At 44.3% G+C, this 26,626-nt stretch overlaps 1 protein-coding gene across 6 annotated transcripts in view; it reads right to left on the bottom strand.

The window, feature by feature from the left end:
- CEP164 (centrosomal protein 164) overlaps positions 1-26,626 on the bottom strand; it is a 101,288-nt gene that overhangs the window by 35,955 nt on the left and 38,707 nt on the right. For all 6 annotated transcript variants that reach the window (XM_044282244.1, XM_044282243.1, XM_044282242.1 and 3 more), the window contains 10 exons: positions 22,460-22,537; positions 18,691-18,791; positions 18,251-18,598; positions 17,243-17,374; positions 14,968-15,184; positions 13,359-13,436; positions 12,895-13,002; positions 12,344-12,466; positions 2,491-2,634; positions 2,304-2,387 (listed from right to left, as the gene is read on the bottom strand). In XM_044282244.1, the coding sequence (XP_044138179.1) occupies positions 2,304-2,387; positions 2,491-2,634; positions 12,344-12,466; positions 12,895-13,002; positions 13,359-13,436; positions 14,968-15,184; positions 17,243-17,374; positions 18,251-18,598; positions 18,691-18,791; positions 22,460-22,537 (1,413 nt within the window). The remainder of the gene's footprint in view (positions 1-2,303; positions 2,388-2,490; positions 2,635-12,343; positions 12,467-12,894; positions 13,003-13,358; positions 13,437-14,967; positions 15,185-17,242; positions 17,375-18,250; positions 18,599-18,690; positions 18,792-22,459; positions 22,538-26,626) is intronic.

Raw genomic sequence — 26,626 nt, forward strand, 5'->3', positions numbered from 1 at the left:
TTTGGGGGGATACGGCAACTTCCTTGACTGCGGCAATGGATATAATAAGGGAATTTGGTAACTTGTCTGGCCTCACCATTAACGGTGTCCATTCCCTGCAAGCCCCAATTCAAGTACCTCAGGATAAAGGTCACCCTATTGGTATAAGATTACCCAAAAATTTTACCTTCTCCACCTATTGGCAAATTTTAAAGGAGACGGTATCTGATTGGTGTAAACTTTTTCTTTTGGTCATAGGCAGGGCGAATCTGGTGAAGATGATTTTGAGGCCTCAGCTACTTTATGTGCTCCATAATGCCCCCATATGGATTCCCTTGGATAGGTTTCAGGAGATGAATGCCATCTTTAGAGACTTAGTGTGGAAAAAGGGGCAGGCCAGAATTAAACTGGAGACTTTGTAATATAACAAGACGGAGGGGGGTATAGCGCTCCCCAACCCCTGGATTTATTATTTGGCAGCACAATGTCAACATATGCAATATTGGAACAGCCCCAGCAGAAGGGATGTTTCCACTCAGATTCCATGCCATTTTTTGGGATGTAAAGATCTGGTGGCCTGGCTGGAGTTACTGGAGGTCGAAGTCCTGCCCTTGTCGAGATGCTGGGTAAGGTATAGGGGAAAATAAGACAGCTTCGAGATATGCTGTTTTTTCTCCTTTATGGAGGAATGATAAGCTTAAAGTATTGGAGGGTTTTAAGACATGGGAGAAAAGTGGAATAACCAGACTGGGTCACGTATTGGAGAATAGTGTCCTCAAAGCTTTCAGTAAGCTGTCACAGTTGTATATCATACACCGAGTGTACAAGACACCAGTATTTTTACAAAAGATACTGTAGGTGTTTGGTCAGACGACTGCTGCCCTAGGTGTGGGGAGGAAGGGGCAGGGATGATACACAGGCTCTGGCAGTGTCGCATGCTTATCTCTTACTGGGAATCAGTGTTAAAGATAACCTCTGACTGTTATGGAGTGACCCTGCTGAAAGACCCTAAGATATGTATACTAGGTTTGGTGGAAGACCTGCATTTGACGGAACACGAGAAAGTGGCTGTGGGAGACTACTTTATGCTGCTAGGAAGCTTATCGCTTACCATTGGATACAAGCATCCCCACCGTTAACAGCTGATCGGCAGGGGTCCCAGGTGTCGGACCCCCGCCCATCAGAAGCTGATGATCTATCCAGAGGATAGATGATCAGTTTGAACAAAGTGCAGAACCCCTTTAAGTGTTCATGGTGCAATTCCTATTTGGCCACCAGATGCCAGGCCAGGATGAGAAATGAGCAATTTCTAGTGTAAATCTCATTTTAAAAAACCTTGATAGAACAAAATCTAAAATGAAAAAAACATTATTTATAGGCTCATTTATAAGCTTCAAAATCATCACAAAAAATTTAAAAATGTTAAAAGAAAATATATAAAAAATAAAATAAATATAAAAAAGTTTAAATCACCCCCATTTCCGTATAATTTAAAAATAAATACCTAAATACCAATAAATATAAACATCATGGTTATCCGCCACCGAAAAAGCCCATACTATTAAAATATTTTTAAAAATTCCAATACAGTGAATGGCGTAACGCAAAAAAGGGTCAAAATGGCCAATTAGCCATTTTTTCACTGCTTCTCTTACCCCAAAAAATGTAATAAAATGTGATCAAGAAGTCACGCACATTCCAAAATGGTATCAATAAAAACTACAGATTGTTACGCAAAAAATGAGCCCCTAAACAGCTCAGTAGACATAAGTATAAACAAGTTATGGGGGTCAGAATATGGTGATGTAAAATTTATGTAGACATAAAAACCTATACATATGGGGTATCGTTGTAATCGTACTCGCCCAGAAAATGAAGGGCATGGGTCAGTTTTGACGCAAACAAAATGCCGTGGGAACAAAACCCGTAAAACGGTGGAGGAATTGCGCTTTTTTCCAATTCCACCCCATTTGGAATTGTTTTACCGCTTGCCACTACATTTTATGCCCTAATTATAGGTGGCATTAGAAAGTACAACTTGTCCCGCAAAAAATAAGTCCTTATACAGCTATGTGACCGGAATTAACGGATATATATCTGCATACTCTTGATATGTATCATGGTTATACATTGGATACAATCTCTGTATGGTCAGTTGTCACAAAAAACAAAGAGAGCACATCAGGAATGTAAATAAGAGTGTCTCTATTCAAATGCAGCATGCAGAGATCTTGAAAATTAGCAAATTACATGCATAGGGGACTAAAAACTGTAGAAAGAGCCGAATTAACAGTATTGCAGTCTGGTCTGTGGTCTCTGGTTACCTGGCTGTCCAGCTGACTCGTCTTCATTATTAGCTGTTTTCTTCGGATTTCTAGGTTTTGTTCTAAATCCTGTAACTTGTTCTCCTATAATAAAGGGTTAACATATATAAAAAATGAACGTCTGTGTGGTGTATGCCTATACCCTGTATGAACATGAGCTGTAAATCAAATGCGGCACTGGCATTACCTGCTCCTGGTAACTGCGCTGCCGTTCTTCTAGACGCCGCTCCTGTTCCTGCCGCTGGATTTCCAGCTCCTCTTCATGCCGCCGCGTTATCCTCCCCAGCTCCTTTTTTAATTTTTCCAGCATTTGTGACCTCTGGTTCTGCTCCTAAAAGTAGACAAAAAGAGAATCCAGCTACCTCTACACGTGTAGTCCTGCTTCCACATTACAGAATCTTGCTGAACCCCACTAGCTGACCAGCCAATGTGGACGTGACCTCCGTGCTGGTTTTTTCTCGCCTCTCCTGCATTCCCGTAAAGAATGAAAGGAGCGGTAGAGTTCATACCCGACCTGCCACTCCATCAGGATGGGAGAACGGGACCTCCGTTTTCTGGACCTCCAGGGGTCCCAGCAGTTAAACCCCACTGATCAGATAGCTATGCCCTATCCTGTGGACAGAGGTCGCACTCAGAGAGCCATAACTTTTTACATTTTCGATTGACATAGCTGTAGGAGGGCTTGTGTTTTGCAACGCTATTTGTAGCGACACCTCTTTGGGGTATATATATATATATATCTTATTGATTAGGTTTTGTGGGGCAGTAATGTGATAAAAGCTATTTGCCATAGTCATTTGTTAGGCATATGTAGCATGTTACTTTTAGGGTCCATTCACACGTCCGAAGGTGTTTTGTGGGCATTTCGCGGACCGCACATCGCCGTCACTATAACAGAAAATGCCTTTTCTTGTCCGCAATTGCAGACCAGAATAGGACATGTTCTATTTATTTTATTTTTTTCGGGAACGGAATTGCGAATCCGGAAATGCAGATGCATCCGTTCCGGCCCCATTAAAAATGATCTGTGTCTGCAGGGGAGAGAGGACTGTGAGCTTCAAGAACGGGACAAGGTGAGAAGGTACTGTGTTTTTTGTTTTTTTTAACATGGGGAGGCACATAGGCCATTGCTACTGTGAAGGGGGCACACATAGGCCATTGCTACTGTGAAGGGGGCACACATAGGCCATTGCTACTGTGAAGGGGGCACACATAGGCCATTGCTACTGTGAAGGGGGCACACATAGGCCATTGCTACTGTGAAGGGGGCACACATAGGCCATTGCTACTGTGAAGGGGGCACACATAGGCCATTGCTACTGTGAAGGGGGCACACATAGGCCATTGCTACTGTGAAGGGGGCACACATAGGCCATTGCTACTGTGAAGGGGGCACACATAGGCCATTGCTACTGTGAAGGGGGCACACATAGGCCATTGCTACTGTGAAGGGGGCACACATAGGCCATTGCTACTGTGAAGGGGGCACACATTGGGCGGCATTGCTACTGTGAAGGGGGCACACATTGGGCGGCATTGCTACTGTGAAGGGGGCACACATTGGGCGGCATTGCTACTGTGAAGGGGGCACACATTGGGCGGCATTGCTACTGTGAAGGGGGCACACATTGGGCGGCATTGCTACTGTGAAGGGGGCACACATTGGGCGGCATCGCTACTGTGAAGGGGGCACACATTGGGCGGCATCACTGTGAAGGGGGCACACATTGGGCGGCATCACTGTGAAGGGGGCACACATTGGGCGGCATCACTGTGAAGGGGGCACACATTGGGCGGCATCACTGTGAAGGGGGCACACATTGGGCGGCATCACTGTGAAGGGGGCACACATTGGGCGGCATCACTGTGAAGGGGGCACACATTGGGCGGCATCACTGTGAAGGGGGCACACATTGGGCGGCATCACTGTGAAGGGGGCACACATTGGGCGGCATCACTGTGAAGGGGGCACACATTGGGCGGCATCACTGTGAAGGGGGCACACATTGGGCGGCATCACTGTGAAGGGGGCACACATTGGGCGGCATCACTGTGAAGGGGGCACACATTGGGCGGCATCACTGTGAAGGGGGCACACATTGGGCGGCATCACTGTGAAGGGGGCACACATTGGGCGGCATCACTGTGAAGGGGGCACACATTGGGCGGCATCACTGTGAAGGGGGCACATCGGTTATTTCTACTATGGAGGGGGCAAAGAGGGCATTACTACTATTAAAGGGGCACAATGGGCATCACTACCATGGAGGGGGCACAGAGGGAATTATTACTACCAAAGAAGCACAGAGGGTATTACTAATAAGGGAACATAATGGGCATTACTACAGTGGAGGGGGCACAATGGGCATTACTACTATGAATGGGACACAATGGGCATTATTACTATGAATGGGACACAATGGGCATTATTACTATGAAGGGGGCACAATGGGCATTATTACTATGAAGGGGGCACAATGGGCATTACTATTATGAAGGGGCCACAATGGGCAATACTATTATGAAGGGGCATAGAGTGCATTACTACTATGAAAGAGGCACAATGGGCATTACTATTATGAAGGGGCACAATGGGCATTACTACTGTAATGGGGGTACAGTGAGGGCATAACTACTCTGAAGGGGTACAGAGAGCGCATTACAACTGTAAAGGGGCACAGAAAGGGCATAACTACTGTGAGGGGGGCACAATGAGGGCATAACTACTATGAAGGGGACACAATGAAGGGATAAGTACTTTAAGGGGGTACAATGTGGGCATAACTACTGTAAAAGTTGTACAGTGAGGGCATAAATACTGTGAGGGAGCACAGTGTGGGTATAACTACAGTGAGGAGACACAATATGGGCTTAAGCCGCTTAACTACTGTGAGGGGGCACATATCTGGACAAAACTACTGTGAAGATTGTACAATGAGGACAATACTACTGTGTGCAAGAGAAAGGGCCCACCACGGGTGCCATACACCTTAGGCACGCCACTGATCAGTACACCTGTGCATTATAGCCTTTTACTTTCAGACTGACAAGTACATCTGTTAGGCTGAGCCTATGGCACAATCTAATCAGGCCAGGCTGTCATGACAATACATCAGGCCCTGGCAATTATGCTCGCCGGGGGCCGATGGGGACTGTGGGAGCCTACTCTATTTAACTGCTTAGATGCCACAGTCGCCATTGACCTCGCCATCCAGCAAGAGCCCTGCATCAGTCAGCGGTAAACTCCCGTGCTGTTTCAGCCCCACCCGTTTGGTGATTAATGGGAATAATCTGATTAATTGCCCAACACTAATGTATGGATGGAGTAGAGTTAACACTCCTGTTTTCTGAGTTGTGTTCACTAATCTAAGCAAACACCTTCAATTGCTTTTCAATGGCTTTTGTCTCAAGATAACACAATGAGTTAAAAATTTTGAGTTAAGAGCTGGAGTGCTATCTGATTGCAGGGTGGTCGTAACCCCGGACACAAGCAGTGTATAATGTGATGGAAGAATTAATCCAGCCAGCAAATTAGTAAGTGCCCTGTATTAAAGGGAACCTGTCACCAGGATTTTGTGTATAGAGCTGAGGACATGGGTTTCTAGATGGCCGCTAGCACATCCGCAATACCCAGTCCCCATAGCTCTGTGTGCTTTTATTGTGTAAAAAAAACGATTTGATCCATATGCAAATTACCCTGAGATGAGTCCAGTGTGAAGGAGCCCAGAACCGCCCCGCATCCTCAGAATCTTCTCCTTGCTCCCCGACGTAAAAAAGCTAGAGCACCGTAATCTCGGGATGCGCAAGCTAGCTCATGCGCAGTGTCATCATAGTGTTCCTTCCCTGTGCTGGCATTAGCCTTAGAGAATGAACTGTGCATGCGCTAGCTCGCGCATCGCGATATTACGGCACCCTAGCTTTCTGACGTCGGGGAGCAAGGAGGAGATTCTGAGGATGCGGGTCGGTGCTGGGCTCCTTCACGCTAGACTCATCTCAGGTTAATTTGCATATGTATCAAATCGTTTTTTTGACACAATAAAAGCACACAGAGCTATGGGTATTGCGGATGTTCTAGCGGCCATTTAGCAACCCATGTCCTCAGCTCTATACACAAAGTCTCGGTGACAGGTTCCCTTTAAACTTCTCTACATAATAAACGACATGCTGAATGCTGAAGTGACACAACCTCTTCAAGTCCCCAGGAAGGAGAAATGCACATCAGGCTGGTTTGCATTGGCTCTTTGGGCTCTAATATAACCAATGCCTTATATCCGATATCTACTATACAAGCAATGAAAGGATCACAAGTGCAAATCCACTAGGGGAGGGAAAAAATTTAAAATATGTTCAATAAAGTGTAACAAAAAGATAAAGTGCCCTGAAAAAGTTTGTCACTAAATGTTTTAGGAAATAGTTCACCATTTACACATTTTGATACAAAATATACATGTTTAACCACCACAATCGTAACCACCATTAGAATAAATGTACATTATTTACAGCACAGTATGCAAATTAAAAAAATGGTGGATTTATGGTAAGGGGTGTGTTTGTGAGGAGAGATTGTCCTCAGAAGTTTGAGAAATTGTGGAATGAATGGTTGTCTCATACCCATATCGTGATATAAGATATGTTAGAAGGTATTCACGCTCTGAATTATAGGGGGGGGGGGGGGGGTAGGAATAGGCTATGTTTTGTGCATATAAGTGCATTATTTGCTCTCGTTAGAGTACATTGTATACCGCTGTGAGGGGATTTTCTCCCGTTATTGTCATATGATATGGCTTTATTCTAATCTCTGCATTTGTGATTGAAGAGACAATGTACTGATAGTAAATACGTTTACTATGCTTGATTAATAATAAAAATGATTTGATAAAAAAAAAAAAAAATGTTGGATTTGTTTAGTTCGCAATTTATAGGTAACCTGAAATGGTCCCATTAAGAACTACAACTCACAAACAACACGACAATACATCGGTGTGTGCGTCGGTGTTAGAATAATAATACAATTTAAAAAATGTTGGTGATAAACAGGACTGGTTGTTAAAGGGGATCTGTCAGCACAATCTTGGACCATTATCTACAGTAATCCACGAGAAGTTCAGCAGATAAGGAGTCCAGATCACTACTTTTTATTTTCCTACTGCCCCCTCCCGTCAGCGTTTAAAGCTGCACTGAAATACATGGTCAGGACTGCCATGCATGCGCACATGAGTCCTTTCCACTACGTTGGCACGGCACAGCCGTCCGGACTGTGTATTGTAGTGCTGCTTTGAGAGCTGACGGGGGAACAGGCGGCAGTAGGGAAATAAAAAATAGTGATCTGGACTCCATATCTGTATTATTACTCATGAAATACTGCAAGTAAAAGTTCAAGATCATGGCGACGGATTCCCTTTAAGGGGCTAATAAACTCATTGACGTTTACTTTCCTGACAATATGGCTCTCCGGGGAGATAAGCCGCCGTCAGAGGTGTATCGCAGTGGCCTATTCTCCGATCTCAATTGAGAGGACATGCATACTCAGCTGAGCGTACATGTGTACAGTGGGGGATAAGGAGGAATAGCTATATATAGTGTTAGGGACTTCAATATTGATGACCTATCCTCAATATCTGATTGGTGGAGGTCCAACTCCCAGCACCCCCACCGATCAGCTGTCTGAAGAGGCCACGGCGCTCCGGTGAACAATGCGACCTTCTCACAGCTTACCAAACACAGCGCTAAACATTGTATAGTGGCGGTTCTTGCCGCCCATACCCATTTACTGGAATGCGCTTAGGCCATGTGACCAATGAAGGTGAGGTCACTGGCCTAGGAAGAGGCCGTGGCTGTCCTTCGAGCATAGTGGCCTCTTCAAACAGCTGATCGGCGGGAGTGCCCGGAGTCAGACCCCCACTGATCTGACATTGATGACGGAAAACCCCTTTAACCCCTTAAGGACACATGACGTATCGGTACGGCATGTTTCCCGAGTCCTTAAGGACACATGACGTACCGGTACGTCATGTGTTGTTCCGATCACTGCCGTGCGGCCGGCTGTGATCGGAACAAGGTGCCTGCTCAAATCATTGAGCAGGCACCTCGGCTAAATGCGCGGGGGGGTCCCGTGACCCCCCCATGTCCGCGATCGCAACAAACCGCAGGTCAATTCAGACCTGCGGTTTGTTGCGCTTTCTGCAGTTTCTGATCGCTGCGGTCCCTGACCGCGGCGATCAGAAACTTTAGTGTGGCGAAAATATATATTTATCACCCCCCCTGCACCTCTGAATGATTTTAGCCCGGTGGGAGGTGCAGGGGGGGTGTTGCGGGCGGTGGGGGCGGTGCGGGAGGCGGGCGGTGCGGCAGGCGGGATCGCGATCCCCCGCCCGCCTCCTATTGCGTAATCGTTGGTGTACAGTGGGTATACCAGGGTGCCAGCACATTGCTGGCACCCTGGTATAAACGGCTGACATCGGTGATGCGATGTCAGCCGTTTAACCCTTTCCATACAGCGGTCCGTACGGACCGCTGTATGGAAAAAGTTAACAGTAAGAGGGAGCTCCCTCCCTCTCCGATCGGGGGGCTGCAGTGCCTTTGCAGCCCCCCGATGGAGAGGGAGAGAGCCCCCAGACAGCCCCCCCAGAGCCCCGTCCTTACCCTTCCCCGTCTGCGCAGTTCTGACCATAACTGAGCAGACGGGGAAGGTTCCCATGACAACAGGACGCCTCTCAGGCGTCCTGCTGTCCATGGTGCTGAACAGATCTGTGCTGAAAGCATAGATCTGTTCAGTGTAAGTAAAATATAGTACAGTGCAATATATATTGTACTGTACTGTATTATACAGACATCAGACCCACTGGATCTTCAAGAACCAAGTGGGTCTGGGTCAAAAAAAAAGTGAAAAAAAGGTAAAAATCAAAAAACACATTTATCACTGATTAAAAAAATAAAATTCCCTACACATGTTTGGTATCGCCGCGTCCGTAACGACCTGATCTATAAAACGGTCATGTTACTTTACCCGAACGGTGAACGCCATAAAAATAAAAAATAAAAAACTATGATGAAATTGAAATTTTGTCCACCTTACTTCCCAAAAAAAGGTAATAAAAGTGATCAAAAAAGTCGCATGTACGCCAAAATTGTAACAATCAAACCGTCATCTCATCCCGCAAAAAATGAGACCCTACTTAAGATAATCGCCCAAAAACTGAAAAAACTATGGCTCTTAGACTATGGAAACACTAAAACATCATTTTTTTAGTTTCAAAAATGAAATCATTGTGTAAAACTTACATAAATAAAAAAAAAGTATACATATTAGGTATCGCCGCGTCCGTATCGACCGGCTCTATAAAAATATCACATGACCTAACCCCTCAGGTGACCACCGTAAAAAAATAAAAATAAAAACTGTGTAAAAAAAGCCATTTTTTGTCATCTTACGTCACAAAAAGTGTAATAGCAAGCGATCAAAAAGTCATATGCACACCAAAATAGTGCCAATCAAACCGTCATCTCATCCCGCAAAAAATGAGACCCTACTTAAGATAATCACCCAAAAACTGAAAAAACAATGGCTCTTAGACTATGGAGACACTAAAACATTTTTTTTGTTTTAAAAATGAAATCATTGTGTAAAATGTACATAAATAAAAAAAATTGTATACATATTAGGTATCGCCGCGTCCGTGACAACCTGCTCTATAAAATTACCACATGATCTAACCTGTCAGATGAATGTTGTAAATAAAAAAATAAAAAACGCTGCCAAAAAAGCTATTTCTTGTTACCTTGCCGCACAAAAAGTGTAATATAGAGCAACCAAAAATCATATGTACCCTAAACTAGTACCAACAAAACTGCCACCCTATCCCGTAGTTTCTAAAATGGGGTCACTTTTTTGGAGTTTCTACTCTAGGGGTGCATCAGGGGGGCTTCAAATGGGACATGGTGTAAAAAAAAACAGTCCAGCAAAACCTGCCTTCCAAAAACCATATGGCATTCCTTTCCTTCTGCGCCCTGCCGTGTGCCCGTACAGCGGTTTACGACCACATATGGGGTGTTTCTGTAAACTACAGAATCAGGGCCATAAATAATGAGTTTTGTTTGGCTGTTAACCCTTGCTTTGTAACTGGGAAAAAAAAAAAAAAAAATGGAAAATCTGCCAAAAAAGTGAAATTTTGAAATTGTATCTCTATTTTCCATTAAATCTTGTGCAACACCTAAAGGGTTAACAAAGTTTGTAAAATCCGTTTTGAATACCTTGAGGGGTGTAGTTTCTTAGATGGGGTCACTTTTATGGAGTTTATAATCTGGGGGTGCATCAGGGGGGCTTCAAATGGGACATGGTGTCAAAAAAACGGTCCATAAAAATCAGCCCTCCAAAAACCAAACGGCGCACCTTTCCCTCTACGCCTCGCTGTGTGGCCGTACAGTAGTTTACGGCCACATATGGGGTGTTTCTGTAAACAGCAGAGTCAGGGCAATAAAGATACAGTCTTGTTTGGCTGTTAACCCTTGCTTTGTTAGTGGAAAAAATGGGTTAAAATGGAAAATTAGGCAAAAAAATGAAATTCTCAAATTTCATCGCCATTTGCCAATAACTCTTGTGCAACACCTAAAGGGTTAACGACGTATGTAAAATCAGTTTTGAATACCTTGAGGGGTGTAGTTTCTTAGATGGGGTCACTTTTAGGGAGTTTCTCCTCTAGGGGTGCATCAGGGGGCTTCAAATGGGACATGGTGTAAATAAACCAGTCCATAAAAATCAGCCTTCCAAAAACCAAACGGCGCACCTTTCACTCTACGCCCCGCTGTGTGGCCGTACAGTAGTTTACGGCCACATATTGGGTGTTTCTGTAAACGGCAGAGTCAGGGCAATAAAGATTCCGTCTTGTTTGGCTGTTAACCCTTGCTTTGTTAGTGGAAAAAATGGGTTAAAATGAAAAATTAGACAAAAAAATTAAATTCTCAAATTTCCTCCCCATTTGCCAATAACTCTTGTGCAACACCTAAAGGGTTAACAACGTATTCAAAATCAGTTTTGAATACCTTGAGGGGTGTAGTTTCTTAGATGGGGTCATTTTTGGGTGGTTTCTATTATGTAAGCCTCGCAAAGTGACTTGAGACCTGAACTGGTCCCTAAAAATTGAGTTTTTGTAAATTTCTGAAAAATTTCAAGATTTGCTTCTAAACTTCTAAGCCTTATAACATCCCCAAAAAATAAAATATCATTCCCAAAATAATTCAAACATGAAGTAGACATATGGGGAATGTAAAGTCATCCAAATTTTTGGGGGTATTACTATGTATTACAGAAGTAGAGAAACTGGAACTTTGAAATTTGCAAATTTTTCCAAATTTCTGTTAAATTTGGTATTTTTTGGTGCAAAAAAAATAATTTTTTTGACTTCATTTTACCAGTGTCATGAAGTACAATATGTGACGAAAAAACAATCTCAGAATGGCCTGGATAAGTCAAAGCGTTTTAAAGTTATCAGCACTTAAAGTGACTCTGGTCAGATTTGCAAAAAATGGCCTGGTCCTTAAGGTGAAATAGGGCTGTGTCCTTAAGGGGTTAAAACTGCAGGTCTCATGGGGAGGGGGCAGGGCTAAAGTACTGTGAGTGCACTTTGCGCAGCAATGTTGAAGGGTAATAAATAACTAGATCCATGTGGAAACGGTCCAGAAATCCCTAAAAAATGATATTCTTGCCCGGATTAATGATCCCAGGGACTGTTGGTCTTGTTTTATGATATTTTAGGAACACTCTGGTTAATCAATAACTTGCCGGCTGTGGTTACACAATACGTGAATATACATGTGACCGAGTCTAGGGCTACATGGCGACTTGTGGCCACGTGACGTAAGATTGGAATTTCACGCAGCTACATTGCAACTTATGACTGAATGTGGTTGAGTTGTGACCCACAAGTTACTACGACATGACAGTCATGAGAAATCCAAACCTGCAACTGCAACCACATTCACTACCATTAGTTGCTTAGCAGTACAACATGTAGCCTTAGCCAAAAACTGTGCACGTGGCCAACCTCCTCCTGCAGCTGATTCTGCATCTTCTCCAGTGCCTGTTCATGTTCCTCCTTCATACGCTCCACCTTTCTTTCATGGTCTCTCTGCAGAGCATCACGTTTTTCTTGTAAAAGGTCCATCATCTAAAAATTTGAAAGGATGATTTTGACACATGGAGATCCTGTAAAGGGCCCTTTACACTGGCCGACAGTTGAACAGATCATCGCTAACCAGTGTTACTAGTAATGCTCGTTAGCGACGATCATCTCGTTCATCGGGTAACTGGATCTTTTGTGCAGCACAAAAGACCATTGTTTCCCAGTGGCAGATTGTCCTGTGTGAACACGATCTGCTGCCGGGAAACAACGAGTCTGTTGGGGAAGAACGATGACATTAACGATCGCTCCTCCCCATACTGTGGAGGAGCTGGAGGAGATCACTGCATGTATATGCACCGGTCTCCTCCGCTAGAAGATTGTTGGGAAGGAACGCTTCCTTCCCGACAACCTGCTAGATCGTTGTCCCGTGAAAATAGCTAAATAGGATAGATAGATGGATAATAAGCTAATACCTGTGTTTCGAAGTCCAACATTTGGGTCATTTTCTTGTTAGCAAGGTGCAATTCACCCGGTGATGCAGAATCCTCCTTCTGCTTCATTTTCTGCAGGTCAGATATTTCCTGAGACAAATAAAAGATTTTTTATTAGACCGCGTTCATATCACTGCTGGTTGTGTATTTGTATGACATATGAACATTTGGACACCTTGGAGGGATAGACCCAGGAAGCTTGTGACGCACCTGTCTGGACTGCCCATAGGAGTACGGAGAGAGTGGTATAAAAACAACACACACTTTCCGTTTAGCCCCAGTTCCATAGATCTTGACTAAGGGACCACATTTTTAAAATACAATACACAGTAAGTGATAAATCCATCCTTGAAAGGTAGTCATGGCATGAGAGAGATAAATAGACAGCGGCAGGAAGATAGACAACATATACGAGACCCAAAGCACAAAGGGCCTTCTGTCCCGACCTTGTGATGTTTCTCCAGAGCTTCTGCTCTTAGCTGCTCCAGATCCTCCAAATGCTTTTTCTCCAAAGACTTAAGAACCTGAAGAAGACCAGAACAAAGGAAATGAGCAGACTAGTCAGACACAGCACATAGTACTACCAATGAAGAAGGGGGAGTCTGGGAATAGGAGACCAGCTACTACTTTTTTTTTTTTCATGCCAACATGAAACAGTATGAAAGCAATTTTTCTTCCCGCAGTCTCCTCCGCCAACACAAATAATGCATGTTAATCAATAAGTCTGATGTACCCCAAAATGATACCAATGTAAACTACATCTTATCTCTCAAAAAAGTCCTCATATGGCCATATGGACAGATCATATGTGCTACCGCTGTGCAAAAATAGCAAAGCATAAAAAAACGACATGTATCTGGTATGGCTGTAATCTTACAGACTCATATTATAACAGTAACATGTTCATTATTCAGCACGGTAACTGGTGCAAAATTGGCGCTAAATTAATGGGGAACTTCGGTTAATAATTTATATACACCCCAAAATAATGCCATTAAAAAGAAAACTCAATCCTTGAAAAACAAGCCCTTATACAGCTACGTAAACGGAAAAATAAAAACGGTTTTGGCGGTCTGAATATGGGGATGGAAAATAGAAAAAAATCCACGTTTAGCGTCAATATTTCCTTGGATATCTTTCTGATAATGTCCGCCTGCGTGACACTGGTACTCTGCATTCTCCTGGTACCTTCAGACGACCATTCTTAGGCTGGTGAATACACATCCAGTGCGAAGAACATGCACCTGATGCCTCAATCCCTGGGATTTCCTCTGTGGATATACACTGAACAGAATACCATGGCAGGATTGGCACCGGGAGGCACAAGAGAACATCTGCTACCTATCCCCAGGCCCCAGACTTCTGTCAGATTGCAGGATCAGTCAAAGATAGTGCTGGATCTAAAGAATATTGATCTCTATATTATGGTAAAATAATAGTAGATGAGAGGAGTCTGTGCCAGGTAAACCAGGCACAATGTCTTGTAGGGCTATCTCAGCGGAATGGAATGATATCTTTCACTTTGTGATCCTTTGCTTCACTCTGGACAAAAAGGACTTTTAATTCATATGCAAATGAGAAGTTAAGTGCACCGAGGGCGGGCACAAGCCAATCTGTGTTCCCTGGCTCCTCCCCTTTCTTCTTGATTGGCAGGGCCAGGTTAGATGACTTTGCAGGAACCTGGTCCGGCCAGTCAGGAAGGACAAAGAGGGGCTTGGACCCACCCCGGTGCACTTGACTCCTCATCTGCATGAAGCAACAAATCACTGAATGAACGATATCAATGCATTTAGCAGATCTAGTCCTACAAGGTATCATGCCTTGGTTAACAGCGGATTTCCTGGTTTACTGTTCAATCTTCCGAGTCAAATGGAAGCTATTAATTTTATAATATTATTTTAAAGGGGTTCTCCCAGAAGTAACACCAATCGTCTCCTGTGAAGAGGTAATATATGTAGATTGTGGGACAACCCCTTTAAGATATACTCTGCTCTTCGTTGATTACAGATGTACAACTGAAAAGCAGAGTCCATAGAGAAGAGGGAAAGCCCTCACCTGCGTGGTCTCTTGTCCAAGCTTCTCCCTCAGCTCTTCCAGCGCAGCTTCTCTTTCACGGAGCAGCATCTTCCTTTCTTGTTCAAGTACATTTTCGGTCTCTTTTTTGATTTTTTCAAGGAGATGATTTTTATGCTGCAGCAGCGTCTCCTCCTGAGACTCTTCCATTTGCTGTAATGTCCGCTCACGCTCTTCTCGGAGCTCCTCTTCCCGGATCCTGCAGAACATCGACAAGTCCGCAGCAGACAAGTGTGGTGAGGACAGTTTTCTATACTAAAGGTGAACTTGTCCTGTTTCATGGCAGCACGATACAAATACAATATTACATGTTTGCGCCTACAATATATAAATATGGTTGTTAAGATCCTCATGGCCTGGCACTAATGTGAACGTGCAGACATTACATCATTATAGGTGACTAGGTGGGCATCTGGAAAGCTGCCGCTCCATCAAGTCCTCCTCAGCACCCGTAAAGATGGCAAACCTTTGAGCCATTGATGCAGGTGGGTTTTCACCCATTTTCATGACCGCTGGATCAGTGTGATTTTAGAGTCATTATGTGCTGTATAGGAGGACTATTACTGTATTTAAAGGCTATGGATACATTTGCATCATTTCTTCTTACTGAATTGCACCTATTTTGTGATAAAAAATTTTTTTTTGTTATTGGCTTTAATTACAAATTCTCAACCTTTTCTCTTCTGCAGCCCACCCGTGTTCTCATCCATTGCATGCTGCTCAATCCTGTTCAGTTTGAAATCAGCTTGTTTGATCTGTAGCCCTTCTCTTTGCTCTCCAGAACAATCTTCAATATTTATAAATTTAACCCCTTCAGGACCCAGCCATTTTTCTTTTCACCTTAAGGACCAGGCCATTTTTTGCAAATCTGACCAGTGTCACTTTATGTGGTGATAACTTTAAAACGCTTTTACTTATCCAAGTCATGCTAAGATTGTTTTCTCGTCACATATTGTACTCCATGACAGTGGTAAATTTGAGTCAAAATATTTCATTTTTATTTATAAAAAAATACCAAATTTACCAAAAATTTGGAAAAATTCACAAATATTCAAAATGTCAATTTCTCAGCTTTTAAAAAAAAAAGATAGTGATACCTCCTAAAATAGTTATTTAACTTTATATTCCCCATATGTCTACTTCATGTTTGGATCATTTTGTAAATGACATTTTCTTTTTTTGGGGGCCTTAGAAGGCTTTGAAGTTTAGAAGCAAATCTTGAAATACCGAATATGACTACTTTTTTGTTTGTTTGTTTCAGTTTTACATAATAAAGCATTTTTTTTATTTATAATTTTTTTGTGTCTCCATATTTTGAAAGCCATAGTTTTATTTATTATGAGCAGTGTATGTGATCATGCCCATAGCCAGATCTAAACAGTGCCCTGACTGGATGATGGAGAGAGCGGGGGCAGCGCGGAGATGTTAAGTATTAATCTTCTTTTTCAGGAGGTATGCTGGGGGCATTACTTAAAATATAATTATAGCCGTAAAACCCTTTTAAAAGGGGTTGTCAATTTTTTTAATATATTGATGGCCTATCCTCAGGATAGGCCATCAATATCTGATTGGCGGGGGTCTGTCACCCTGCAACCCTGCCAATCATCTGTTCTCGATTAGACCATCAGCATAAAAATAAGTTTATTTAATTGGTTGTAAAGATGTTAGCTTACAAGATCATACAGAGCAGCTACAGGCTGAGCCATCAGAGAACTTGTCTGATGCATTTCACTCTGAAGCAGACTGAGCAGCCTGAACACATGTAGGCTGCAGAAGACAAACAGTTGAGAATTCTTAATTAAAACCAGTTACAACAATGATTTTTATCACATAATAGATGCAATTCAATAAAAAAAATAAAGGCCATGAACAACTTTGCATTAAGTACACTTGCACTACATGCACATCACTATAAAAGTACGACCACAAGGCGAGGTCGTGTGGCGCTTGTGACACAGCCGTGCTGCGTTCAAGTACCGCGTGGCCGCAAGGGCTGTAATGGGCGCTAAATAAACTCAGACTGTTCTGTATTGTTAATGGCCACGCAACATTGAATGTGCTGCATGGCCATTAACAATGAAGACAGACTAAACAGTGGCGTCTCATTCGTTTTATTACAGCCCGCTGCGGCTCCTTTAGCCGCCCAGCACGTACCCTAAGGCAAGCACGCTGCTTACCAAAAGTGAACATTCCAATACCAGCCCCAGAAAGATGGCAACATGCATTTTCCTTCTACTCCTTGTGATTTTCCTCTTACTTCATGTGCTCTTCTTCTTCCTCCCTCTCCAGGTTGAGCTCACTTTCCAACTTCAACAATTTCTTTTTCTGGATCTCCCGCAGTTTTTCCTCTTCCTTCCTTGTCTCTTCTTCTAACCTGTCTTCTAACGCCCTGTGAAGTCAAGAAGAAAGCATGTCCAGACACCTTTTTGTCTCCTACAGCTAAACTAAATGGCGAAAACGATTCATCAGTACTCAAGTATTACCGCCTGTAAGTGTTACTGAGAGGCATAACACATAGGTACCAATGGCAGGCCTCAGGGGAGCAACCCATTAGTGCCCGGTGATAACGATGCATGGGGCCGATGGAAGCCCCCTCCGTCTGCCAGAAATCTGTGATGCACTCATAGCTATTGACCACGATATCTAAGGAGCTTAAATGGGAACTGTGGCAGGGGCAAGGCTGTGCAATATGTCTCCGCTCCTGCCACTGATCTCGCGGGTGCACTGCACATCACGGTACCAATCATAATGTATATTTTTCTTGACTGGTTATCCAGAGGCTAAAGAGTGGGGTTTCAGAGAGCGAGGTTGAATTTCCATCCCTGCAAACTGCCTGGTCAGAACTGGTTATGGAACAAGCCAAAAGGTTCACAATGCTTTACCTAGCAATGCAGGCCCCTCATTCTGGGGGGATCAGTGGGCAACACAGGAGCTGGACTTGGACCACCACTGATGAGATAATGGACTTAGAAACTACGGTAGAGAAACTCCCTGGAAGAAGTTGCCCCGACCAATACAACCCCTGTTCTAAATGCAGACCTGCGTGCAATCAGATGATCCATGTGGGTCCAGCTGTTAGCACCAGGGCAAGCCATGGACAGGCCAGGTGGCATCACAAAGCGCCAATATAAATGAATAGAAGGCCATGTAATAGCGGGAGCCAATCTTTACTGCATCTTTAATTAAAAGGGGTCCATCCTAATTAGGGATTATGGGATAAGTTTGTCCCAATGGTAAAATCTCCTCAATGTCAGCACTGAATTACCTGAGGTTGCTCTCCTGTTGCTGATATAGTCTACGTCTCTCCTCCTCTTCCTCTTTTCTCAGCCCGTCTCTCAGTTCCTGCAGCTTTTGCCTGTGTTCTTCCTCTACTGCCATCTTCTCCTGCTCCACAACTAATTCAGAAGTACCACGGGAACCTTTAGACGTCTCTACCACAACTTTCACTGGTTCTGCAGTGGGTTTCAAAGGTTCTGCTTGCAGTCTGGACTCTTTGGCTGCACTTTGAAAGGACTGGTAGCCATACTTATGTGATTCTGATAACAATCTGGACTGATCCTTAGCAATTGCTGGATCGGGGGTAGAGCTTGTAGGCTTGGTTTCTGGAACATTTCTATAATGAAAAAAAGCAATGTGAAGCAAGATTGAAATATTTAATAATCTTTAGAGAAAAAAAAAAAAAAGGGGGAAATGATTTCCATGTACTTTTTGGCAATCTCCATTAGATCTTTAACAGGCTCAAGGTGATCTTCTTCACTTATGTCTTCTTCAACATCCTCATCCACTTCTTCTTCTTCTTTCGTCTCCTAAAGAAATTGTAGATATGTATTTATACATACGCCATCACTTTATGGTTGCTGGCAGTGATGGCCAGTTCACATTGTTCGCCCGCGAACATATGCAGGCTGCCATCTTTTTTCACAAGTCTGGCGAGGCACAGGTAAGCCCTCACCTGTGCCTGTGCGCGAGTCGGTCTGAAAACAAATGCGGTCACCGGGAGCAGGCAGTTCCGAGAACAGCCCGATGAAGGCCCCCGGTGGCTGTTCTCAGAACTGCCTGCTCCCGCTGACCGCACTTGTTTTCAGACCGACTCGCGCACAGGCACAGGTAAGGGCTTACCTGTGCCTCACCGGACTTGTGAAAAAAAGATGTCAGCCCGCATATGTTCGCTAGCGAACAATGCGAACTGGCCATCACTGGTTGCTGGAGGTCAGACCCCAGGAACCTCCACGACCCTGAGAAGAATAGTGTAGAACTGGGTTATAGTCACTATATTTCCCTGCACAGCGGCGCTCCAGGTCATTTGCTGTCCAGGGAATTCCATTCTCATTAATGGTGGAGGTTACAGACCACCAATCATCACAAAGCAGGGGAGTAGCTATAGGGGGTGCAGAGGTAGCAGTCACTACTGGGCCCTGGAGCCTGAGGGGGCCCAAAGACCCTTGTGGTGCATGACAAGACACCGGTATTATAGAAAGTGCATGCTGGTCAAGTTACACCTCTGGCTGGAGGGAAGGGGTTAGGTCAAGAATTTGGCATGGGAGAGGGGGGGGGGGGGGGGAGTCCTCTGGCTGGAGGGAAGGGGTTAGGTCAAGGTTAGGTTAGGAGTTTAAATTTTAGCCTCAGGCAGCAGGAAGGCTATGTGCTTCCCTGCCCCTGGCCACAAAGCACTGAGGGGAGGGGGCCCAAGCTGAACTCTTGCACCAGGGCCCATCAGCTTTTAGCTATGCCCCTGTATAGTTATGGCATATAAAGTAACGGCTATCATTTTATGAGCTGGGAATAATCCATGGCCACTGTAGATTTGCAGCAGATTTCACCCTATGCATTACACAAGGTGAAATCCACTGTGATATCCGCAGAATAAATGGACATGATTTGGATTTAAAATCAGCACCGCAGATCTAATTTACAACAAATTTGACAGATTGTACATTAAAACACTGCCAATCTGTGGCAGATCCACAGCACTTTATGCCACATGTGAACATACTCTAACGCTGGGATCACACCTGAGCGTTCGCGATGGAGTGCTCTGTATGCGCTATTGTACCGGCGTTTGCAATCGCGCATACAGAGACAAGCGAACGCCCATTGTCGCGCGTTCCCGAAAGTCTATGTACGGGAACGCGCGACAAGACGCCCCAAAGAAGCTCATGTACTTCTTGGGGCATCGGGCGTTTTACAGCGCGATCGTACGCGCTGTAAAACGCCCAGGTGAGAACCATTCCCATAGGGAATCATTGGTTTCTCCTCGTTGAGCGTTTTACAGCGCGTAGGAACGTGCTGTAAAACGCTCAGGTGTGAACCCAGCCTAAGCTGTGGTGCAGTACGTTACACCAAGCATGACAGGACCTTAGTTGAGGCCGCAGTTCTTCACACGTCTGCACTTAGAGATAATGGCCTACATTATGGTCCAGTAGAGTCCCAAAGCTTTTGCAACAACTATATATATATATTTTGTTTACAACATCTCCTGGAATATCCTTGGATCATGACTATGGAGTGTCTTCTATATTCATCTAATCCAGAATATTTTTATTTTTTTAAAACACAACCATCAGCTCTCATGGATTAAAAGAATTGTACATTTAACAAGCCAGGTATAAGCTTGTGTGAACAATCACCTAAACACCCTTGGCAGCTGCTTTCTGGCACCAGCTGCTCCAACTCAGAAAATGACAGACGCACTAATATCCAATAGTTATTTTCTACATCTGTTAACCAAATCTGAGTACGCTCTATTCCTCTAATATAAACTGCAGCGTAGTATACCATTATCCACCAAACCATTGGAGCTTAACGTAAAATATAGCCTACAGCTCTAATAAATAGCTTGGGCTCGTTCCACTTTACAAATATCATTTTTCCAGCCTTTTAAAAAGCAGTGTGCCCCTTCTGTTGTACCTGCCCGTGCGTAGTGATCACAGGTCAGGTAATACTATAGACGCAGGTGGCCAAATGCTGGAGCTGTCATCCAGCTGAGCCCTGGAACAAAGGCTGCAGACAACTCTGCAATGAAAGAGATGTAATAAGCATGTAGTGCCACCTGCTGGCTGCATGCATTCATTACATCAATCTTTTTCTCCTATGGCTTATATCATTGCTGCCTATTGCAGAATAATAATTCTTCTGTCTGACATCATTACAATACTTGTGGGAGTCGCAGCATCTTTATCTGCCCATACAATTGTGATCTGAGAAAGTCAAGAAGACAGAGTTATAGAATTTGTTGCCAAATTAAACCTCATTCACATGTCCGTGTCTGTGCTCAAATCCGGCCGAATGTGGATCCGTGGGTCCATTTTTTGCTATCCGGGTGTCATCCGTGTTTCACTGACATGCTTTGAAAATTATTTTTCAGCTGTGCAATATCTTCTTGAAGGGGTTTTCCCATCTCAGATAATGGGGGCATATCGCACCTACAATGGGGGACCCGCACCTACAATGAGAACGGAGCCGGGAAATGAACGGAGGGCGCACTGCACATGCGCAGCCTGTATTCATTTCTATGGGGCCGCCAAAAATACACGAGCGCTGGTTCAGCTATTGCAGTCTGCTCCATAGAAATGAATGGGAGCATGGGCCGTGCATGCGCGGTGCACTCCCATTCACTTCTATGGGAGCAGCGCTTGGTGGTGGACAGACCCCGGGAAATCCAGGGTCCTCCAGCCACAGCGCTCCCCGCTTCATTCTCGTTGTAGGTGCAGGTCCCAGTACCTATCAGACAATGGGGGCATATCCTAGCGATATGCCCTCATTGTCTGAGATGGGAATACCCCTTTAATGATCAGTGAAACACAGAAGGCATCCGTGGCATTCACAGACCCATAGACTTTAATGGGCATGATGGATCCGTGAACATGGACAAAAAAGAGCATGCATCCGTGCTAAAAACACAGACCCACGGACCGTGGTAAAAAACTGATGTGTGAATACACACATAGAAATGAATCTTGATCTATTTAGTTCTGGTATGTAATGATACGTGGACCCAGACATAGGCCTCAGATGGGATTCGCATTAAAAACCGTCTGTACTGCGGCTGCCATACACAGACGATTTTTAACAGGCAGCGAGGTACCCAAGTCCATGCAGGACATAGATGTGGAACATTCCAGAGAATAGTATATGCACCATTATTTCTAGGAGTCCAGGTGTTGTACACATTAGGTGAGTTGTGCACACGGATAGCACAACTCCTCCTATCTCAGGACTGTGCCCTGATGTTAATGGAGAGAAAGCTACACATACAGAGCCACCTTCCATGCACCGCTAAGGAACTTCCCTACTGGAGTTAGTGGAGAATAATCCACATATGCACCTCATGCTCTTCATTCACGGCCAGACCACATTCTTGAGATAGCAGTGGGTCCCAGAGGTGGGTCCTGCGTCTAAAGGATATTTATGGTATATCCTATCAATATGGTGAGATGGAACACACCCTTTAACATGTGATGTGCGGGCGTCTTACTTTTGGGCTTAAAGGTCCAGGAGACAGTGCACTGATGTCAAGAACTTTCTCCAGTGATCGACCACCAAGTCCAAAGTCCTGTGGAATAAACCATGGTAGAAAATGAGGATAAATAAAAAATGGGATCTATTCATAATAACCTCTGTGACACTGGTGTGTAATCGATGGAATTTATATATATATTTTTTTAAAATCAGATAATTTTTATTTGGAATTTTTTTGAAAATTACAAAAATACAAAGAAAGAAATTTGGCCTGCACATTATACATGCATCAGTTGATAATCATAGTATCATAGTATTACATGATCGGCAAAGAGTCACTTCCATGAGTATGAAATATGGCAACAGGCATATCATGAGATGCACCTAAGATCAAGTAATCTAGTTACACAGTATACCATGTACAAACCACCTTTCCATCCATTGTAAGTAATTAACAAAAGATCAACCCTCCCTGCCCAACTATACCCCCCCCCCCCTTACCCGAGCGATGGAACGGATCCGAACTCCAACATCAGCTAATGTATCTTAATCATAGCCTTTAGTGTACTTCTCCTATCTGTTTAACATTCTTCTTGACACCCATCCTGTGTAATGCTGAACACTTTCATGCATCATACGTCTATAGCTGATTAATGCTGAAGAACAAAATAAATCGGGGACTGTGCCTCTACCTTCTCATATTTCAACTAAGATGAGAGGCTAATCCGGACACTGTATCCGAAATTTCTCCCACTTATCCCATATTTTGGTAAATTTCGTTACACATTGCCTTTTAACATATACACCTTTTTCTAGGCGTATTATATCTGACATCCTACTAAGGAATTCTCCCCTAGACGGTGGATGAGGTCTAAGCCAGAATCTGGCTATCAATTTCCTAGCCTGGAATAACAGACGCTGCACTCCCAAACGGTGATGGCGATTTTTGATGTCTAATATTCCTACTATACATGTTCTCGGACCAGGCGGAACCGTGATATTAAATGCGTCTTTTATTAAGGCCAGAACTGAGGACCAGAAATTCCGGAGCTCCGCACAATCCCAGAACATGTGCATTAAGGTAGCAGGGCTCAAGCCACATCTAGGACAATCCGCATCCCCCCGAACACCTATCCGACATAAAAACTCTGGCGTCCTATACACCCGGTGGAATAAAAACAACTGGGACATGCGCTGCCCCTCACAAACTGACAGTTGCGGGGTGAGTGCTAGGATCATCTTCCACTGCTCTTCTGAAATCGGCCCAACCTCGCTTTCCCATTTAGATTTAACTGCTAAAACCTCTTGTTTAATTGACTTCACATATAAGTTCCTGTAGGTAGATGATATTAAACCGCACGAGGAACTGTTAGTAAGAAGTTGCTGAAACAATGGGACCGTAGTACATTTCAATGATATAGAGCTAGCCTGTTTCTGAAAGGCATGCCGTATTTGCAAAAATTGATAGAAGGCCGTATTTGGGAGACCAAATTCAGTTCTCAACTGCTCAAAGGACTTAAAAACATCAGCATTCTGTAGTTGACGTAGATACCTCACTCCTTTGCGCTCCCAGGGTGAAAAGTCATCTAATGGGAATAGTTCAGGAAGATGTGGATTCCTCCAGATAGGGGAAAACTGTGTAAATCCTTTTACTGATAACAGCGCCCGACATTTCTGCCAAACTTTGTATATCATGGAAAGTGTGGGGTGCCCTGGCAGCCTACCAACAATTCCGTTATTTTCCAACAAGACCACCGGTGAGTCGTGACCGATAATGTGCGCCACCAATCTGGCTGAGGCAACGTCTCCAGGAGTCCTCCCCCATCCCCTCAACTGTTGCAACTGTGCTGAAATGTAGTAGAGCCATGCATTCGGTACTGCTAGCCCTCCCTCCTCTTTTCCTCTTTGCAGAGTATCTAGTTTAATCCGTGCTTTTTTTATGGCGCCAAATCAGATCCCTAAATAACCTATCAATTTTTATAAATATCCTACGAGGAATCCATACTGGGGAATTATGCAATAGATACATGAGCTTAGGCATGAGAATCCTTTTAAGAAGATTGCTCCTCCCAATTTCAGATAATGGCAACTTGCACCAAGCCTTAATTTTATCCAACATTGTGATTAAGAGCGGCTCTATATTAAGTTTAATATAGCTGTTAGGATTTGCTGTAACTATTATCCCCAAATACTTGACCTGATGCGCAATTTGCAGCGGACTGGATCTGGGGACGAGATTCACAGCAGAGTCATCTAACGGTAAGAGAATGGACTTGTCCCAGTTGATACGGAGCCCAGACCTATCACCAAATTCCCGTATAAGTGCCATGACAGGACTTAAAGACTGTTCCACATTACCTAAGTAAATTAACATGTCATCAGCGTAAAGGGACACTCTCTCCTCCCAAGACCCAGATGGAAACCCTACAATCTTATCAGATGAGAGCAGCAGGCAAGCCAGTGGCTCAATTGCAATAGCAAACAGAAGGGGGGATAGTGGACATCCCTGACGGGTCCCTCTTCCCAATCTGAATGACTCCGATGTTCCCCCATTCGCCCGTATCCTAGCCGAGGGGCCGTTATATAACAATTGGACCCAGGAGATAAAGGTCCTCCCAAATCCCATGACTCGCAGCACTTCCCAAAGATAGCTCCATTCAACACTGTCAAAGGCTTTAGCCGCATCCAATGAAAGAATGGCACGACCTCCGATAGACTCAACTCTTCTCTGAGTATTAAGAAAAAGGCGTCTAAGATTTACTGAAGTAGACTTGTCAGGCATGAAACCCGCCTGATCGCAATGAATAATAGTGGAAATGACGGACTGTAGACGATTCGCTAAAACTTTCGCCAGAATCTTAATATCAGAAGTCAACAGTGAGATTGGTCTGTACGAGTCAGGGGATCTGGGATCCTTACCAGGTTTGGGCAGGACCACTACGATAGCTTCTTTCATAGAAGCAGGAAGGTTTCCTGATTGAAGGGAATCATTAAAAACTGACAGTAATTGGGGCATAAGGACACTACTATACTTTTTAAAAAAATTCTATCGGTAATCCATCTATATCTGGAGCTTTCTCATTGGGAAATGATTGTAGGGCTAATTCCAGCTCCTTGAGTGTTAAAGCGAACCTTTCACCTCATTTTCACTTTTTAAACTATCAACAGTACGTTATAGATTACCTTTAGTGTGTTGTTATCCATGTTAGGTGCGCTTTCCTGCGCTCTTTATTCATCCAGAAATCGGCTTATAAAGTTCAAATTTTGTGCTGTAACAGTCAAGCAACAAGTCAAGGGGGTAGCCCTTTCCTCTCCTCTGGCCGTACCGCCCCTGCCCTAACGCCGCCTCTATGCCATGTAATTGACAGCAGGCTCACTCGCAGGGACGGCGCTTCTGAATCCTGCGCATGCGCCGTCCTCCTCATTCGCCGCTCGCTCCCGTCTTTCTTGCGGACACAAGCTCCGCTCCCGATGATCACTGGCTTGCAATCTGGTTACAAGTCTACAGTGATCACGTGGGACACTTGGAGCATGAAGATAGTGGAGCGCGCGCACGGGAGGTAGAGAAGCAGGCAGGAATCGCGTACGGCGCATGCGCTATTCTCTTACATGGTCGCGCTTGTGTCGGCAAGAAAGACGGGAGCGAGCGGCGAATGAGCAGGACGGCGCATGCGCGGGATTCAGAAGCGCCGTCCCTGCGAGTGAGCCTGCTGTCAATTACATGGCATAGAGGCGGCGTTAGGGCAGGGGCGGTACGGCCAGAGGAGAGGAAAGGGCTACCCCCTTGACTTGTTGCTTGACTGTTACAGCACAAAATTTGAACTTTATAAGCCGATTTCTGGATGAATAAAGAGCGCAGGAAAGCGCACCTAACATGGATAACAACACACTAAAGGTAATCTATAACGTACTGTTGATAGTTTAAAAAGTGAAAATGAGGTGAAAGGTTCGCTTTAAAGGACCTTCTAAGCATGCTACACTTGTCGCTGATAGTCTCGGGATCTCAATCCCTGTAAGATAATTAGCTATATTGGTAGAATCCACCTTTAATTTAGTCCTATACAGGGATTCATAATAATTGTGGAAAATTGACAGTATCTCCTCATCCGACGTGGCAAAAGAACCATCCATCCTCTGGATAGACAATATTTTGGACGGTCCCTCCTGGGCTCTAATCACCCTT

Source organism: Bufo gargarizans, chromosome 2, assembly GCF_014858855.1.
Source record: "Bufo gargarizans isolate SCDJY-AF-19 chromosome 2, ASM1485885v1, whole genome shotgun sequence".
In the NCBI taxonomy this organism is placed as follows: Eukaryota; Metazoa; Chordata; class Amphibia; order Anura; family Bufonidae; genus Bufo; species Bufo gargarizans.